At 39.5% G+C, this 19,639-nt stretch overlaps 1 protein-coding gene across 3 annotated transcripts in view; it reads right to left on the minus strand.

Annotated features, from left to right (window-relative positions):
- col5a1 (procollagen, type V, alpha 1) overlaps positions 1-14,428 on the minus strand; it is a 74,306-nt gene extending 59,878 nt beyond the window's left edge. For all 3 annotated transcript variants that reach the window (XM_085464155.1, XM_085464154.1, XM_085464153.1), the window contains exon 1: positions 14,012-14,428. In XM_085464155.1, coding sequence (XP_085320281.1) covers positions 14,012-14,111 — 100 coding nt within the window. In that variant the 5' untranslated portion in view covers positions 14,112-14,428. The remainder of the gene's footprint in view (positions 1-14,011) is intronic.
- Between the last annotated feature and the right edge of the window lie 5,211 nt (positions 14,429-19,639).

The following is a 19,639-nucleotide window of genomic DNA, read 5'->3' on the forward strand; positions in this document are numbered from 1 at the left end:
GTGCAGGCTTCGTAAAAGAAAAACTTCCTCCTCATCCTCGAAGGTTTGATTGCATGTTTCCGACATTACAAAGAACTAGCTAAAGAGGGCTGCTGATGTCTAAGGCTACAATTAGTAAAATAAAAATCATACTGTTTTTATTTGTTTGCTTGTTTTACTAAAACATCAGGTTGGCAATGAACACAAAGCAAGAATGCTGAAGCATCTGTTTCCAGTTCAGATATTACTTTGTAAAGGCAAGAAAGTTGTACGATTCGAGTCGTGTCCGAGTTACACTGTGTTGTTGTGCTGGGGTCATATTAGGCAAAAGTGGTTAAGGGATTTGTGATAGCAGCTCTTTTACACCCACTGCACCCATCTGTTTAAAACCCCAACAAGTCAAGCCTGTGAGTATGTCAAAAAGATAACTACTCTTATATTCCTGTCAGTCCAAACCCACAGGATGACAGAGCCTCTGCGCGGGTGAAGGGTCTAAACACAAAGAGCTTCGTCTGTCATCAGCTCACAATGAAGCAGCAGCTCACGCAGCAGCCAGAAAATGTCTATCATTCAGTCATGATGACAGAGGTTCACCTAATGAGGCTTACTTTCAGAGCTCAGCAGCAGAGTAATGATATATCACATGTGCTTCTTGTACAAATTTCCTCATTGATAGATTACTAATCCGCATTCGTGTTCTACATCATTATTGCTTCATGAACAAAAGGTCAGAAGAGCCTATTCCTACTGAAGGAGTCACGCGGCACAAGGCGAACAAAGCCTGTGAAAACTTGGTCCACCTATCATCATATAGACAGATTTTTAAGGCCAATATGTTTCAAAATATCCACTGATTTTATTTTTTCAAACACGTGAACAGATTTCCATAAAATTCATTATGTGTAGATATTGATTTACCCTTTGTGTTACTCGACTCTGTTCAGGTTAGCTGCTTGTTGTGTTTGTGGCAGAGTTTTGCGATAAAAACAGGGAGGGTGCAGTGCCCTCTGGTGGACAAACTATGCAACGCTAACACTCATAACATGGTTGAAGGGTGTTTCTCCTCTCTCTTGATTTCATTTTCATTTTTCATTTAGCAACTGTTATAAAAACAAATACCAACAGACTGGCAATTAGATAATATCAGCCTGCTGATATATTGGTCACCCTCCAGAGTTGAAAAAGTTTAGAATACTTTAACTCATTTAAAGTATGCATTTGCTTTCAATATCTGTGTCATTCCTCAATTGATAATGTGAGAAATATTTGGCCGAAAAAACAACTTACCCTGTATCTTCACACTTCTTAAATGGCATTAGCAAGCACAATCTATTCATCAAAATATCCATCTGAAGCCTCTATAATCCATTATTAACCACACAGGAAGATTATTTATAAGGCTGATGCATTAAGCATAGAATCACAGAAACATTTTTGTTATTTGCTACAATTTTTGAGAGGGACCACAAAATGCAAATATCTCTGCTGTTCCCCAGCAGACTTCTTTGCCCCAACAGTCATTCCCTTTAACCTGCCAACATCTAACAGCGCTCACTGGGAGACAGATCAATTGATAACTGCACAGAGGCAGTCCATACAAGGGATGGAAATAACTATCTCACAGCTGACACAGTGACCACTGTCTAAATGATGCAGCTTAGTAGTGTGGTCATAAAGTCAGTACACAGTGTTGCAATCCAATAGTAATGCTCAGGTGGTGGCGTACTGTGGTGTCTTTGATTCTCAGACTGTTTCAACCAGCAAGCCACAACCTCCCTTTTCCATCTCACCTCCTCATACATCTTCATGTAATCTCCTTCTATCACACACTGTCCCCGTGTCCTTATTTGGACACAACCTTGCTATTCCCCACTGCTGCAGACTCTGGTGGTGACAGGTAAAAACACCAAGTTCAACTTTAACTCACTGATAAAAAAAAAAGCCTGATTTTTTAGCCTGTGCTTCTAGACCGTAGGGGTAATTTAACACAACCCCTTTTTATCATTTTGTATGAAGTATGAACACAAACAGATACACTACCTCCACTTATGAGATGTTTCCAACAAGCCATTTTATTAAGTCACAGACAAATACTGACAAGTTAGATCAAATATTTTTGTGCTACAGCCACTTAAACTCAGATTAATACTCAATAACAAGTTAGTAATAACATCCAGGTCAGTACTAAGGGGAGAAAAAAAGGAGGATGTTTGTAAGGAGCACCCAGCGACCCTTTCCAAGGAGTGTTGCTTTTGCTAATCCACACTGACATGATCAAATGTCAGCGTGGATTAGCAAATTGGAAGGGAGCATCAGGACAGCATTCTTTCATATCCAGTTCAGAGCATCCATAAGTCAATTTCTTATATTATTCTTTTATCCTCATATAAAATCCTTTTGGTTTCAGGTGAGGTTATGGATGCGCCTGGTCCTTAAAGCAACCTCAGGGATCGGTCACCTGGAGGTGAACCAAGGTGGAGCCTGCCAATAGGATTAAAAGAGAAGGGGGTAGACTAAAGGAAAGCATAATATAACAGCTATAAAATAAAAGCCCTATTGAAAAACCCATTTGAGAATCAGCCAAAAGCGCGTCCCTTTCAATAAAGCAATCTTTTTGGGCACTTCAGAGCACAAACACCAACATTATCGCCTATGTTTCCATCATCCGTTAACACATACGCACTTTCATTTACAGATTTCTGTCACAGGCAGTCGACCTTTTTGACCACATCCTAAACCACAGGTATGGCTCTCAATCCCACCTTGTTAACCTGAGATGTTTACCCACTTAGCATGGCAGATCCCTCAAGAGACCAACACCTGAGGTGCTGGATGCTAAAAATAATTTTCTCCCAGACCACAGCCCCTCACATCCAAGACGCTGGCTCTCCATACATACACAGAAAACTGTTTACATGACACGGTCTTGTGTACATTTGCTCACCCAATGGATCTGCTGTAGCACTTTTGCTGTTGTTTTTACTGCTTTCATGCAAGTGGATGTGACACAAATATGGTAAATGGCATTCCTTAAGCTTTAGTACTCTACAGGAACTCCTTCAGTGTAAATAAAAACATTATACTTCTCATGTTACCTGCGCATGCTTCCACTAAATACTGAAGCACCATTCAAGATGTGAAATAAGCAATGCCACATGAATCCTGCATGAAAAGTAAACCTGCACTGCCACCACTCAGAACATCGGGTGGTATTAGCAAGACTGTGAAATTAATGGATCTTTTCTCAGTAATGAAAACTACGACCTGAACACAAAATTTTTCTTTCTATGAAACTTTCTGTTGGTTTTTGAGAGTGGCTGTAATCCTACAGTTAGTGCGTCCCCATCCATGTACAAAGAAAAAACCCTGTACATTGGATACATATATTAGCCACCAAATTACTTTGATCTTTGATGTGACATGCTAAAAAAAGCCGTTTATGGTTTTGTTTGTCAAGCACAGGTCGTCACAGTGGAATAAAGTGTAATGAATTCATAAAGTCTGAGTTAATTTGAAAGGTGTGGTGAAACATTACATTGCAACAAACTGTTATACAAAGAAGTTGGCAGAAAGCTCTTTTATAAATCTTCCCCTCCCTACCTAACTACACCTTTTTTATTTCAGATTTTCTCTCTTTATGTGAACAGTAGCTCGAGTGCCACATTCTTAATCCACATTCGGCTCCGTGCCAGGACTGTGGTGGATCCCATTCCCCTAAACATCCATCTACCGTCTACTTCCACTAACGCACACATACGTGTACACACACAGAGTCTCTGTGACAACACTCAGCGACTCCAGACAGCAGCATTTCATTTGACAGGAGGAGGGGTGCCGGACCACTGAATTAGGACTTTTTCATGGTGGTGGGGTGGATTAACATTCTTCCCTCTTTCACTGCCTCCTCCTCCAGCCCTTCCTGAAGTGAGGCCTAACTCTCCAGGCACATGCTTGACCTGGCGCTGAGGACAAGGAGTAATTAGCACTCATAAAGAGGACCCTGGCTCCTCTTGGAAATCAGCACAGTCAAAAACAAGAATGCCCAAAGAGAGACTTCCCCCTCCTAGTGCGCATCACAGATGGGGAGGGTCTGGGAGTCTTTTTTTATTTCACCTGATTCTGTTATAAAACTTGAAGCCAAGTGTTATGAAGCTGGAGCCACACTGTGAGTACAGCAGGTTACAATTAGGGTCCTGGCTTTAATTACTTAAAGCAAGACTATGTAACTTTAAAAATAGGGCGATGTAAGGCATTCCTACAGTTCAAAATTGAAAGCAGAATTCATAACCAACAAAACACACAACCAAGTAGCCTCAGGGGTTTTACACATAAGATATATTTGGACCGGCATGACTCATGCGGGTGGATATTATCTAGTTCACCAACTTACTTTTGTAACTTACCCTTCTGCAACACCTCATTTGAACATTTATTGTTATTATTCCATATTTGTCCTTCAGCAAAACACTTTGCTTTACAATCTGAAGCGGAAAGATTTATCTTAAAACTGGCTTAGATCCTGACAGAAAATGCCTAATCAGTACAAATTATTTGAGATTTTTTGCCATCCTTTTTCTTTCCCCGTTAATGGTTCACATTTAATCCCATAAAAGTAACAAACCTTTTATTAAGTTTGCAGATGTTGTCTTAAGATGTGAACTCCTGCAAATGTACAGCATATTAGATCCAGAGCATGAAGGAAAAAAATGAACACACCTCCATCAGCGCTGACCTTAAGTTGTTGCTTCTGGGTTTCATGTGACCAGACATGAGAATCATACTGTAGGCATTATGCTCATGCTAGACTGAGCACATTATACACACTGCACGGGCACATGTTACTGCAGATGCATGTGTAAACTAATGCAAGCACATACCGGAATGGGATGCCAGTACCCAAGATGGTAATCATCTCCACAACTTTAATTAACTCGTAAACTATAACTAGACTGGTTTCTTGCCAATCACACTTCTCTGCATGCGCTGCAGTGAGGCTCAGACAAAGTTTTAAGTTGTGGCAAAGCATTGAAATCACCTTAAAAAAACACCTACACTGAATACCAAGTGAATGTGAAAGTTCCTGTTAGCGTAAACTATATAAAGAGAATCACAGGGCCACAACACATTACACCGACAGGAACTTTTCAGCCATACAAACTCACGTCATGAAGCTCCCAGCATACAGTATTGTTGATGAAGTTAATGCCAGAGGTCTCGGACTTTGCAAGTACTGAGTCAGCGGAGTGTTGGTGACTATTATACACCATGTGGGTCAGCACTACGTGACCCAACTTTATATGGTCTGCCACTTTGTGGTTGAACTACTGTGGTTTCTAAACACTTCCACTTTGCAATAATACCACTTAGGTTGTTCATCGAATATCAAGGAGGTAAGAAATCTCACAAACGGACAGTGTCATAAAAAATGTCACCCATTTGTGACATTTTGGTCTCAAGTTTCTGGTAATTGCTAGAGTAAAAGTGACAACAAAGAGGTATTTGGTGCTGCACCAAAAACCTCTATGCTTTGATTGTTAGCAGGTTGCTGCAGTTGCCAACTGATTACATGGAAGACAGTGACTTTTCTGCAAACACTGGCAAACTACTCAGCAACTGGTCATGAAACTGTAAGAAGAGTGAAACAAACTGGAAACCTATACCATTTTCCTTGGAAAAACCTATACCATGGTAAAAGTAAACACTTTACCATTTGAAATGTGTCTGCTGCAATTCAGCTCAAGTTACAAGTCTAGATGCCTTTGCTACTGTTAGCATTAGCAATAGCAACCATCATGTCCTCAGCAGGGTTGTACTTTACAAAGATCCAAGTAGGGATGAACCAAAGTATGAACCCAATATTGGCATCAACTGATATTTGCGCTGCTGACAAAAAAAAAGAAAAGAAAAGAAAAAGAAAGATGGAATTTATTCATGTCATTGGTGGAAGTTTATTTGTTGTATTGCATTACCTTTGCACAAACTAAATGAGCTGGAAAAACTTTAAAACATGTCCAGAGAGAGAGAGAATAAATGAGCACAAAAACAAAAGCTTGAGAAAAGAAAAAAAATTAATTGGTTTCAGGTATCACCCACATTGCTCGTTTAAACACTGGCATTGGTATTGAATTTAACAATCAGTGCAACCCAAGTAGCAATACACAGTACATCTAGTTAATGACTAGATCATAAGAAAATGTTTTCTTAGGCAACAACTTCCAAAGGCAACAAAGGCCAGTGTTTAGTCTGTAAATGACTTCACATGCCAGTATCAGTTTCATTTTATCCGCCAGCTTCAGTCCCAGACATTTCAGGACACTGACCCAGTGACCAGCTGAAAAAGCTGCACAAGGATAAAGCAGCAGGGAAGATAGGAGGAGAGGAGGACATGAGAAGCCCGGGATCGTTTTGTTTACATATCCACTGCATTTGTTCCTGTGGTTTTGATCAAATAAATCTGACATTCATTTAAAATATGAAACATTAGCTCAAGCCTAGTTGCAAAATGACAAGACACTAAAAAAATGACAAGCAGGTAGGATTCACACACAGACACACACCTGAAAGATGATCCAGACAACAGAGTTTTCCTGACCTGAGCTTCCTCAATGCAGTCTGATGCTCTGTACTTTAGCTGCACTCTTATTGCTTTAACAGTGTAAATGCCATATGGTTTACTTCACTGTCTCCACGCTGCAGCTCACAGCGCTGAAGATAAATCATTGTCTGCCGTCCACCACAGAGTCAAGATTCTACTGTGCACCTCTCATTTTACAGCAAAAACTACAGAATTGGTTCTTTTGAAGCGCATATGCGATCCATGTTATCTCTCACTTATTAAGTCTTTTCTCATTCCGCCCACTGTGGTTTTGTCTTTTTCGGCAGCTTCTGTTTTATTTTTTAATCTCTCTGTGCAACCTTCTTCCACACACAGACTGCCTGTTTTATCTTTTTCCTTTTTTCTGCACTGAAGCCTTCCCCTCATTCTGCCTCTCCCACAAGCAGATATGGTTTTAATAGCTGACTGCTGAGAAATTCATGATAAAGGAGAGCCTTGCAGCACTGACATTACGGAACCATTTCCTCTCGGAAAGCCTCACAAAGAACAGCTCCAGCACCAACACACTGGGACAGCGCAATGAAACAGAATAATAAATACAAAATCCTGCACAATAATGATGCTTTTGTCTTCGTTGAGGACTATCCAGCACTGCCTATCAAACCTATTTGCCTCGACGGCGCTGCTGTGCCTCACAGCTAATGATGGGAATCAAATGTGCAATGTTTTCTCACCAAGAAGGTGTTTCATCATCTTTAGTGAACTCATTGACCCATAATGAAATAGTCCCACTCAGCCCACATAATCAATAATATAGTGGTTAAACATATGTGTGGTGGAACATGGGTTATATTTTGTGTGTGCAAAAAAAAATCCAATTATATTTCTAAATTGGGAATGTTTACATTCATAGGCATGGCTAAGGAGAAGTAAATGAAAGCATAATTTCAAGGCGCACATCAAGCTTGTCAGTGATGAGAATGGAAATCACAGAGAAAAGAATGAGGAAAGTTTTTTCTTTCTTTTAAAAGCAAGCCAATGAAGTGTGAAAAGGCATGAAAACAACAGGAATATATAAACTATCAGTCATAGTTCTCATTATACAGTCTTTATATGAAACTTGCAGAAAAACAAAACCTTGCCATCTCATCACGGTGCCAGATAACATGCAACGAGCTGCACTGACAGCCAAGTCAACCATCAATTCATCTCCTGCTGACACTTTAACCAGTGTCACAGTTGAGCAACATCAAGCCTGTGGGTGAACAGAAGTTAAAGCATGAGTAAATCTCAGGAATGACAGACAGCTGCAGTATAAGTGATCAAAATCAGCTGCTAACTATGATAAGATGCACAGTCTTGAAGTCTTGAAGAAATGATCCTTCAGGTTAATTTCATTGAGGAAGATCTGTTCCCTGACAGTTTGCTTTTGTTCCTCTATGTCAGAGTGATGCTGTAGTCCCGTTCTGTTGCTCTATTTTTCATCATTTTTGCTTTCCCACTTTGTCAAACTCACTCCTTTAACAATTTTGACATAACTGTGTTCTGAAAACCAGTCACTTCCTGTTCTTGAAGTAGCCTTTACTTTTTAAGAATTCTGCCTTCCACGTAAAATGCAGCCCTCCGTTCCCTACCCATCACGGCCTCGTCCTCCTGGGTTTCCTTTTACTAACTCTACATTATCACCACTAGCATCTTGACTCTGGAGGTCCTGCACTAGCTCCGAACTTCATTTAGAGCATCACTGTATGACATTGCTTCTTATCATGAGTCTGTTCACAAAACTGTAACTCAAAACTCTAAATTACACAATTTTTGTTGTTTTTTTACTTTCATTGGAAACATTTTCTGGGTTTTTCATGCAAACAGAGTAAATGACATCAATGCCACAGGCCATAGTTTGTATTCTGAGTACAACTTGTGGTTGAGTTTGCATAACAAAAAAGAGTTTTGGCCTAGGATAGGGAAAGATTGCGGTTTTGGTTAGCATATCAGTGCAACCAAAAAACTTTTTGTCTCAGTTTTTAGCTTTATAATGTGTAGCTTTTCAATATCTAATGCGAGCAATAGTATTCACTAAACCGCGTACTGTACGTGTAAAAGTTTTATCGTGTTTTAAATTATGCTATTTTGTTGCAAGATGTTTTGACAGTGAACATTTTCCTCTTATATTGTCACCATTTTGCAACTGGGAAGATAATAAGAAACAGGGTTTCCTTTCCGGGACCTTTAGCCTTCATTGAGCTTGCTTTGGCAAATTAGTGAAACTCAAGCTTGTTCCTTTGTTGCTCCCTTGTAAGTTCATTGAGGCTGGTTTCATGACAAAACACTGCTAAATAAGCAAAACCTTACTTTTTACTGTGTTATTATTTCAACTCCTTCTAAATTTGTCAGCCAATAAATTAAAGAGTACATGGGGCTACAGTAAAGTTTTTAGAGTGACCAAAAAGCCATTGTATTTCCCCCTAGTAGGAAAAAAAATGCTTACACTCAGTATTTCTACTGCCCAGGCTGTGGCTTAGCTCGGGCTGGGGAAGGGGGAATGGGGTTGGAAAGGATGAGTCATACATTGCTTTCCATGCTCAATGATTATAATACCCCATTACAGAGAGAAGCACTGTTTCCCAGCTAAAGTGAATACTCGGCTTGTGAGCCTGGACCAGAATTCACTTTTCACTCTGCCATGCACTACACGCTGCAACAAAGCATACGGTTGAAATCAAAAACAGGCGTGGGGGGTTGCATCATTAGGTAGAGCATCCAACTTTTACATCACTCGTAGGGTCATGTTGACATTTCCAACACCACTGTCTCCATTCTGAGAGTGTAAGGAACACATCGTCCCCGTTTGCTTGTAGTTTGGAGCTGGAATGATCCATCTATGTCGGTGTGCTTTTAGCAATAAGCTAATTTGGAGAAAAATCTACCACTGGCTTCAAATCAAGCACACTGTGTCATGAGTACAGAGGACCATTGAGCGGTTCAACACAATTATTTGAACCTTAATTAGTCTGGAAAGGACTAGACGATATACTTTCCAAGATATGGCAAATAACGAACTATTTGTGCAGCACAAAGGATCTCCTTAACTCTGACACGGGGTCAAAAACTTGTCCTGCATATTTTGCTTTATCTTCCATGCTATTATCAGGCATTAGGGCTGATTTACAGAGTCGTTTCCACAAAGCCTGTATTTACAGGGCTGAAGTGGCACATGCAGTTGCAGGGTCACTGCTTCTCCCCACAGAACAGCTAACTCGGATTCCTTCCTCAGCGCCATGGCAATAGGCACACACAAGAAGCCACTTTTTCTCATCGCCATTTATCTGATTGAGTTTGACGTGACCTCAGGATTGCCACTTCAAGGTAAGTAAGAAAAGCCCTTCAGAAATTACAGTTACATTCTCACTGGAAGATTGAAGCTAAGGCAGATTGGTGATGGTAACATAAATCTGAATATCCCTCTTAAGGTTAAAACCCAATGTTGTAAATGAAACATTGGCATTGTTGCCTTTAATTTATATAAACTGATATGCAATTACCAATCAGGAAGTAATGTCATTGGTTAAAATCTCTCTGGTCACAGTATCTTTTATGATTTTTTTCTTACTGGGCTCATGAAAAACGGTATATGGAAAAAAAAAAGTCAAAATCAGAGTAAGCCACATAAATTCCTTTTGAAAACGAGTTTTCCAGATATGAGACTATAAATAAAAAACAGCTGTGGACCAGCTGCAGTCGACCTTTAACCCTGCCATAAACCTGGCGTGCTTAAACAGAAAGAACCTTTTAACAGCCCTCAATGTGTATGTGCAAACCTTGCTGAAATGCAAGGCGTAGCATCATTATTTTTATAAAATCTGCTCTAAGACTGCAGATGTTATTTGATTAGAAATCTTCTCTAAAACTAGCACAGAATGTATTTTCACTTGAAAAAAAATGCAGCAGTATTTTTTTTTCATGGTCCCCTGTTCCACATAGAATGGGAAGAAAACATCTGGAAGCCATTTTTTCTGGCTTTTTGAAGGGCTTAGCAGACAGCACAATGGAACTTATCAAGTCCAGATGGGAAGGAGCTCAGAGAAACAGCGAGGCCTTCTTCTCTATATTTCTTTAAAACTTATGTAGAGAATCAACATATATCAGTTCTTACTGTATAGGGTATTTCTCAAGTCGTTACCATATTTTGTGATCTATTAGCCTGTCAGCCTTTTCTTCCAATATTTTCAATGCCCTTGGTGACTTTGGCCAAAACCAATTCATGTTTTCATTTGCACAAGGTATTCAAAGAATGTTATTTCAGCATTTTCGATGACTAAAATACACTCGACAAGTACGATCTGAACTGGTTTAAATGTCTGGTATTAACAAGGGTGATCCAAAAAAAAACTTTTACTAATTAAACAACAACAAACCAAAGAAAAAAGAGTCAAAGCAGATTATCTAATACTTGTGAAAAGAGTCCATTGATTGAGGAGGCCAGATTAAAAAATGCAAGTCAGCAGAAACACAAAGGAAACCATTTGTAAAATAAGCTAGATTTATTCTATAGCAGTTATACTGTGTCCCACAGACATGTGAAAACATCAGTAAGCTAAAAAGTCGAGACTACACATATCAATCAATCCTAATTTGAATTCTGCATTTCAGGGTTTATATTGGCTTCAAACTGTTGCAAAGGTTCTTTGAAAAGCTCACATCTTACCCTGCTGCCTCCAAGACACAGAGAAGAATTATGGGAAGCAAAGATGAGAGGAGCTACACTATAAAGAATGCCTCTCTTCAGGCAGTGAAACTGTAAACCTGACAGCAGTCCTGACCTTCACTTTTGAACTCTGACCCCTCTTCAAATTCTTGTCCAGGGCCTTCTGTTATTACCACTTTTCACATAGCTTAAACTGAGTTTTTCCTCTCTAATACCAAGACAAGGTCTTTCTAAACGTAAGTCTACTGAAAGACAAACTGACCGCAAAATATTAAAATATATACACTGTGATACAAGTATATAACTTAATCACAGTATAAATTCAATGCATATTTCTGTATTTGTCTTTATAAAATAATGAGTAAGGAGCTTATTCCACATAATTCAATTCTGGTCAGCATCAAATAAGCTAAGCTACATTTAACAGCAGACACACAGCATTAAGACTGTCTTTTATACTTTAAGAGAGACTGTAATAAAGCTGCAACAAATTAGCTTAGCTCTACATAGCAGGCTATTTTAACATCGTTTTCCCAACTGCGTTAGTTTATAGAATGTGGCGTTTTAGTATTTGTTTATTAACTCATTTCTGTGTTTCAAAATGTATCACATGCCAACAGTTTACAGTGAAAAAGGCTCTGAATCAAATGTAGTGAAAATGTAGTTATGCTTCATGGGTAAGTAACCCGTTGTGTAAAGAATATGCTAACTGCTAATAGGTTAGGCCTTGCTGTATTGTTTGCTTGTCTTTTTATTGAGCTCTATACGCATTTTAGTTATAGGAAATACATTAATTATAGATTTATGAACACATTATATATCATTTGATAAGAAATTTGTTGGGCTATGATCTTGACTGGGTATTGTATTCAAAACAAAAACCATTGTGGAATTAGCATCATACTACCTAAACAGCTGGTGATAAAACATGAATACAACATTAATTCTTTAGTAAATGGTATTTTCTCAACTGTCCTTTTTTGATTTCAGTGTTAAACAAAAACAAAACAAAAAAGCATACTTAAAATTTTGGTTTTTAATTTAACCATAGCTGACAAGCCCTAAACAATTAGTATTGTATGCCTGGGCAGGTCTCTACTAGTCTTCAGCTTGATGCATTTTGGTCCTCCCTCAGGCTAAGAGGTGATGAGGCTTAGGTCAGCAATAAGCTTTCACTTGTGATAAACTTGCTAGCTGTCAGTAATTATTTGTAGACTATTTGTCTTATCTGATTGTAAGAGGTCTAGAAAAGCCATTTAGCAAAAAAAAAAGAAAAGTTTTTATTAATAGCTAAACTGGATTTCATTTTTGCATTGCACAGTGTTTAACTGAAAGCAGCTAATTTTAAAAAATGAATGTAAAAATCTAAAAGATATTTGATGGACAGAATAATTAGTTCACAAAAAAAAAAGCTTTCATGGAGTTGGCATGTTTCTTGCAATCAGTCATGAAGTGCTTCCTGTCTGGCGTGTGTCAAGTTTCAGAAAATATACCAGAACCCTTAGGGATTTCTTACAAAACTCTCATTCCTCTCTGTCAGTTTCAAGAGATGATTAAATCCAGCCACCACCATCAAAATGACCTCAGGCCCACACTCTTTAATGTCCCACCAAAAATTCAACTCCTCCTCAGTCATCACAAATGACCCAGATTTGAGTCCAGCCAGCATACAGTGACCAAGGTTTTGTCCAGTTAATAACCAGTGTTTATAGGAAACATGAAAATAAACACTTTGCAGTAATTTTCTTAGTGTATATTCAACGACATGAACCTATAAAACCACTTCAACTTTATATGTTATCATGGCTTTCTAAACCGGAGTGCATTTTGAACTCCATAATGGGCTGTAATCAGGCATCACAACAAATTTACACCATCAGCACAATCATGGAAGCTTTTTAACTGCCCCGAGCAGACAGAAGAAGCTATCTGTTCATCTCAATGTCCTGTGTCAGACCTTCACAGCACACAGCAGCCCGCCACCCATGCCAGGCAGTCTTAAGGCGCTAATAATACATATAGGCCAAGCATAAACCCAACTGCATGCCCTCTCACCACTGAGACAAAGAGGTGGTCACTTCTCCAATTAAAATAAGCGGGCCTCTAACTGGCATACCAAACTATTATTTGTTCATGTTTTTGGACTAGACTCATATAACTGTCAGTGAGAAACATCGGGAGAATTTATAGAATGCATTTAGTGAAAGATGTGTTTGCTTGAGCCTCAGTGCAGGGCCCCAGTGCTGTCCCCTGATGTGGAGTCCTTAAGGCGGCTCCACCCTACCACTTCAGAGGAGCTTCAGCCCCTCCTTCTTATGAAAATTATACTCATCCTTCTCATCTGCTGAAAAAGGAGCACTGGTAAAAGAGTATTTAGACTTTAAGATGCACCACAGCAATTACTCCTACATAATAAGTATGCCAGAGAAAAACTAGTTACTTATGATGGTTACTAATTAATACATATATTTCCTATTTTTTATGCATTGAAATAAATAAATGCACTTCAGCTATACTGCTTTGGCAAACAAAGAAACAAAAAAAAACTTAAGCACAACTTGCAGATGAAACCTCCAAAAGCAGTCTTTTAATTCTTTTTGACAAGTTCCCATAGTTTCGGGGCACACCACCAAGATGAATACATTAAAGAGGAGGGGCAGACATCTGTGGTCCACTATGAGCGAAAAGGCAAAAAACTTTTCAGTGCAACGCTCCTCCAAAGTGCATCCACAAAAAAAGAAAGAAAAAAGCCCCACACAGCTGCATCTCACCTGAGCTCGCTTGCGACGTGATAAAAAGGAGAATCACGGATAAAGTGATTTGGACGTCCCTTATCCTCCGTTTAACTTTCCATCTTATATGGGTATCCATGACCGCCAGAGACGTCCACGGCAAAGTGGGTTCACTTTTTCAACAGCTAATTAGACTTGCAAAAACTTCTGGTCAGGACAATAAAAAAAAAAACTAAAAGCCAAAAAAGTCCCAGAGAAAAAAAGGGGGGAGGGGGGGTATATCGTTATTTCTCAAGCAGCCATAAGGGTTTGTTAGTGTGTGTTTTCCCCCAGCTGGTTGACGGACGGCCACCGTCTCTCCCGTACTCCTCTCTGCGCTTCTGAACTGTCCTGCACCGCTGCGCCTCCGATCTGAAGTGCTGGCCCCTCTCTTTCAGTCACGTAGAGCCCCTTCAACTCAACAGGGCAACACACACACGCACAGAAGAGGAAGAAGTCTTCCCCCCCAGGCTGTCACTCACTTTGCGGACAGGAGACTCGGGCAAATCAGAGGAGCCCGTATATTAGGGCCAGCCCTGTTATTGGCCGAGGGTGGGAGGAAAAGTTGAGGTGAAAGTTTCACGCCTCCAGCTCTTGCGCTCGGAATTCTTTTACATGGAGTCCGCTATTTCCAGAGAAGTGGTTCAGAGCGGGAAAAGCAAAACTGCTTTTTTATAGATGGAAAGGCGAGGTGTTTTATCTGCAAGAGCTGATTTATCTGGAGCTGATTGTCATGGGACTGCGAGAAAAATCGTGCTGTGCAATCCACAGGTGGACCCCCAGTGCTAGTTGATATAACAGTATACTGAGCCTAGATGATCAGATACATCTATTTATGACTTTTTGTAATGTTCTGCCTTTTAAATGAATCAGATATTTACTCTAAGGAATAATCCACTCAAAGCTCATATCTTTTTCATGTTAATCGGTGATCTACGGGCTTTAAACCTGTTGAATGTATGATGAAATAATGTGCTTGCAGATTTTATTACCCTCGGAAGTTTTTTCATTAGTACCACAACACTTTAATGTTTAAGAGTTAATAAAAGTAAATATGTAAAAGAATTTCCACCTTTTATGTGGTTTCTTTATCTAGAGCAGAGACGTGAATTCATTTAATATCATTCCCACATACAGCCCACTTTGATCTTATGCAGGCCAGACCAGTGAAACTACCCTTTATGTCAGTGTAGAGAAATTTAACTACACATTTAATCAATGCAAGATCTCAATATGAGAAAAAGAAGCTCAAATTCAACAGTATGTCTCACTCTCTCTACATGGCAAAGTAATGCCTCTGTAGTAAATTAAAGAAATCTTTCAGCATGACTCATTGGGCTTGAATTGTAAGAAGTAAATGTGTAAAACACAGAAATCTATTGCTTAATTGCTTTGGTGTTGTATGAACGGCCATAGGGGAAGTCTTTATCAGTAGGAAAAGCTGTAAAGCTTGTGAAAATACAGTTAAAAATGCCCAATTTCCTAAATTTCCAAAGCCATCCAATGGGCTCGAATGGAGTTTTTGCTTATGTTTGACAACCCAAATCTAGAGGAGCAGAGGTGGGTGGTGATCGATGATAAGAATTTATATGGCAGTGAAAGGGAAAAAAAATAACAGCTGAGGGTTAAAAAGAGAAACATCTCCAGGAGGACCAGGAGGGTGGCCATGTGCCGCAAAGCTGGTTTGAAGGGGGGGGAAACAGGAAATGGAAAAGATGAGGATAGAGAGGCAACAAACAATGCAACACACAAGAAAACAACACTTAGTGCCATATAGTCACCAAATAACACTTTTTTTAGAGCTGAATGTAGCATGAGATTCAAACTTTCTGTTGTTTCAAGAACTGCCAAAAATGGCAGCTGTCTTTTATAAGCTGTCACATGCCTCCTCCAGTGGGGGGCAGACTTCTATTAATTGCCCAGTAAAAGTTGGTTCTACGCAAAGTAAACAAGCAGCAACATTGGAAACCGTGCCATGATGTCACATTGTGAAGTGGGATAGGATAGGAAAGGATGAGTCTGAACATGGTCCCTCTAACTTCAGACCTCTAAATTCAGACTAAGAGGTGTTGTATGTTACACGCTGTAGGATTTTTAAGAGCAACAGCTTTACTTGAAGGCTGTTAAGCTTGTTAGATTAGTTCAGCACCTTTGAAAAATCTCTCAGATGGCCTCTCTCAGATCCTCAGGTGACCTCTTTGACCACATGGAAAAACTCCTTGGTTTTAAAGACATTCATTTTTTCCCCTCTGTTGTTTGAAACGAAAAGCTTGTTCTAAAAAGCGGGGTAAAAATTTACATTAAGTATAAAGTAGTATTTCTAAACTGACCACTTAGCCATATACTGTAACCGTTATGTGGTAACATGGGTCAAATTATGGCCCGAGCCCTATATTTAGGGTGGGTTCATGCCTACACCACACTTGCCCACACTGTGTTAATCTCAGAGACTCCAAACTACTCCTGAACAAGGCCGTCACGAGCTTACTTAATTTGCCTTCTAACAAAAAGGATGTTGATACGCTAATGCTGGCACACTGCTGGTTAACTTTCATTTTAATTTTGACTTTCATCATTTGCTAAAAAACAGTTCCTGTGAGACGTAAGATAGGATATAGTGTCTAAAACAGGAAATTATGATTTACTCCTCAAGTGTTTCTATCCGTTTCTCCACGCTTTGTTTTCCACACACGCACCAAATGTCAGGCAAGCTATGACAGTCTGGCAGTCTGTCTGGCAAGCTATTACTATTACAGGGAGTGCAGAATTATTAGGCAAGTTGTATTTTTGAGGAATAATTTTATTATTGAACAACAACCATGTTCTCAATGAACCCAAAAAACTCATTAATATCAAAGCTAAATGTTTTTGGAAGTAGTTTTTAGTTTGTTTTTAGTTTGAGCTATTTTAGGGGGATATCTGTGTGTGCAGGTGACTATTACTGTGCATAATTATTAGGCAACTTAACAAAAAACAAATATATACCCATTTCAATTATTTATTTTTACCAGTGAAACCAATATAACATCTCCACATTCACAAATATACATTTCTGACATTCAAAAACAAAACAAAAACAAATCAGCGACCAATATAGCCACCTTTCTTTGCAAGGACACTCAAAAGCCTGCCATCCATGGATTCTGTCAGTGTTTTGATCTGTTCACCATCAACATTGCGTGCAGCAGCAACCACAGCCTCCCAGACACTGTTCAGAGAGGTGTACTGTTTTCCCTCCTTGTAAATCTCACATTTGATGATGGACCACAGGTTCTCAATGGGGTTCAGATCAGGTGAACAAGGTGGCCATGTCATTAGTTTTTCTTCTTTTATACCCTTTCTTGCCAGCCACGCTGTGGAGTACTTGGACGCGTGTGATGGAGCATTGTCCTGCATGAAAATCATGTTTTTCTTGAAGAATGCAGACTTCTTGCTGTACCACTGCTTGAAGACTGCTTCCAGAAACTGGCAGTAGGACTGGGAGTTGAGCTTGACTCCATCCTCAACCCGAAAAGGCCCCACAAGCTCATCTTTGATGATACCAGCCCAAACCAGTACTCCACCTCCACCTTGCTGGCGTCTGAGTCGGACTGGAGCTCTCTGCCCTTTACCAATCCAGCCACGGGCCCATCCATCTGGCCCATCAAGACTCACTCTCATTTCATCAGTCCATAAAACCTTAGAAAAACCAGTCTTGAGATATTTCTTGGCCCAGTCTTGACGTTTCAGCTTGTGTGTCTTGTTCAGTGGTGGTCGTCTTTCAGCCTTTCTTACCTTGGCCATGTCTCTGAGTATTGCACACCTTGTGCTTTTGGGCACTCCAGTGATGTTGCAGCTCTGAAATATGGCCAAACTGGTGGCAAGTGGCATCTTGGCAGCTGCACGCTTGACTTTTCTCAGTTCATGGGCAGTTATTTTGCGCCTTGGTTTTTCCACACGCTTCTTGCGACCCTGTTGACTATTTTGAATAAAACGCTTGATTGTTCGATGATCACGCTTCAGAAGCTTTGCAATTTTGAGACTGCTGCATCCCTCTGCAAGATATCTCACTATTTTTGACTTTTCTGAGCCTGTCAAGTCCTTCTTTTGACCCATTTTGCCAAAGGAAAGGACGTTGCCTAATAATTATGCACACCTGATATAGGGTGTTGATGTCATTAGACCACACCCCTTCTCATTACAGAGATGCACATCACCTAATATGCTTAATTGGTAGTAGGCTTTCGAACCTACACAGCTTGGAGTAAGACAACATGCATGAAGAGGATGATGTGGACAAAATACTCATTTGCCTAATAATTCTGCACTCCCTGTAATATTATTATTACTATTATTATCCAGCTTTTGCTCTCTTTTTTAATTCTTGTCTGCTGCTAGTGACACCTAAGGATGGTGAGATTGTGGCTGAAAAAAAGAAAAGTAGCTGAGAAATTCCACATCCTTGCTTGACAGTTTCCTCAGTAAACATATACTATGAGCAGAGTGGACCAGCTGTTCGCAGGCTCAAGCTTAGCCAAGTTATAATATTAGCAAAGTAAAGATTTATATAGCACTAAATCAAAGCATGCAGCACTGCATAATCTGCAGTCACATGTTGAGATTAGTTACAGTACCTGCCAGGTGGGCCCATAAATATATATTTGACTGGCACACATTGATTTGACCTTTAATTAAATATTATTTAAAAAAAAAAATTAGTTTGGAGGTTGAAAGGATTACTTAGGTCAGAGCTAAGCATTTAAAACTGCGTATGACACACGAACATGAGCTTTTAAACTGTTAACACCTGATTGCAGCAAATTGCATGTAATTTGTGCTTTTTCTCAGCGGGTTGGCGTTGATTGTATTATGGCTCCAAGACGGGAAAACATTAGAATACACTAGTCACAAAAGTAGAATGGAGGGAAATAAAGTCTGATTCCAGACTTTTGTCTTCAGTGCCCCTAACCAGTCACGTTTTATGGTGCCCAACCTGACCGCAACCTTAACCCTGAGCAGTAATCTTCATCTAAGGTGTGCTGGAATGATATGTTTACATTTCTATTACAGCTAAGTACATTTGAAACAGAAAATATTTTTGAATTTTAGAATACACCCATAAATCTCCTTCACAGTTTTACAGTGATAATTATCAGTGCAGCTGAAATACGTATAGCATGATGCCTCAACTAATGGCAAATCAACTCTTTGGGGAAAAATAGCACTGCCAATTCTGAAATTGGTAGTGCTATTGGTGGCCAAAGTGACTTTCTTTCTTTTCTTTTTGTCTTTTCATGACGTGTCGCTACGAAATATAGGAGCAAAATTGTTCTTTGATTGTTCCTACTGTAAGCCGTTTTAATGAAATTGCATATTAGTTTTAATAAAGCAATATAACCTAAGTCTCGTTCCCATTTATCTAATAGAAAATCTGTGAGTACGCAACCTTGAACTGGATAAGGAGAATTGGATGAATGGATGGGAAAAAAGCCCAATTGCAACTTAGAAATTTGAGTGCATAAATTTGACTTCCCCATTGTCAAACATGGAAATCAAGTGTTACACCTCTGAAATGGATCCAGCAGTTGAAATTAGGAGGTAAAATAGTAGTTTTGTCAGAAATGATGCCTAACTTGAAAAAAAAAAGGT

Source organism: Copadichromis virginalis, linkage group LG7, assembly GCF_057382275.1.
Source record: "Copadichromis virginalis isolate Kocher_CV1m ecotype Utaka linkage group LG7, C_Virginalis_male_GT1.1, whole genome shotgun sequence".
NCBI lineage: Eukaryota > Metazoa > Chordata > Actinopteri > Cichliformes > Cichlidae > Copadichromis > Copadichromis virginalis.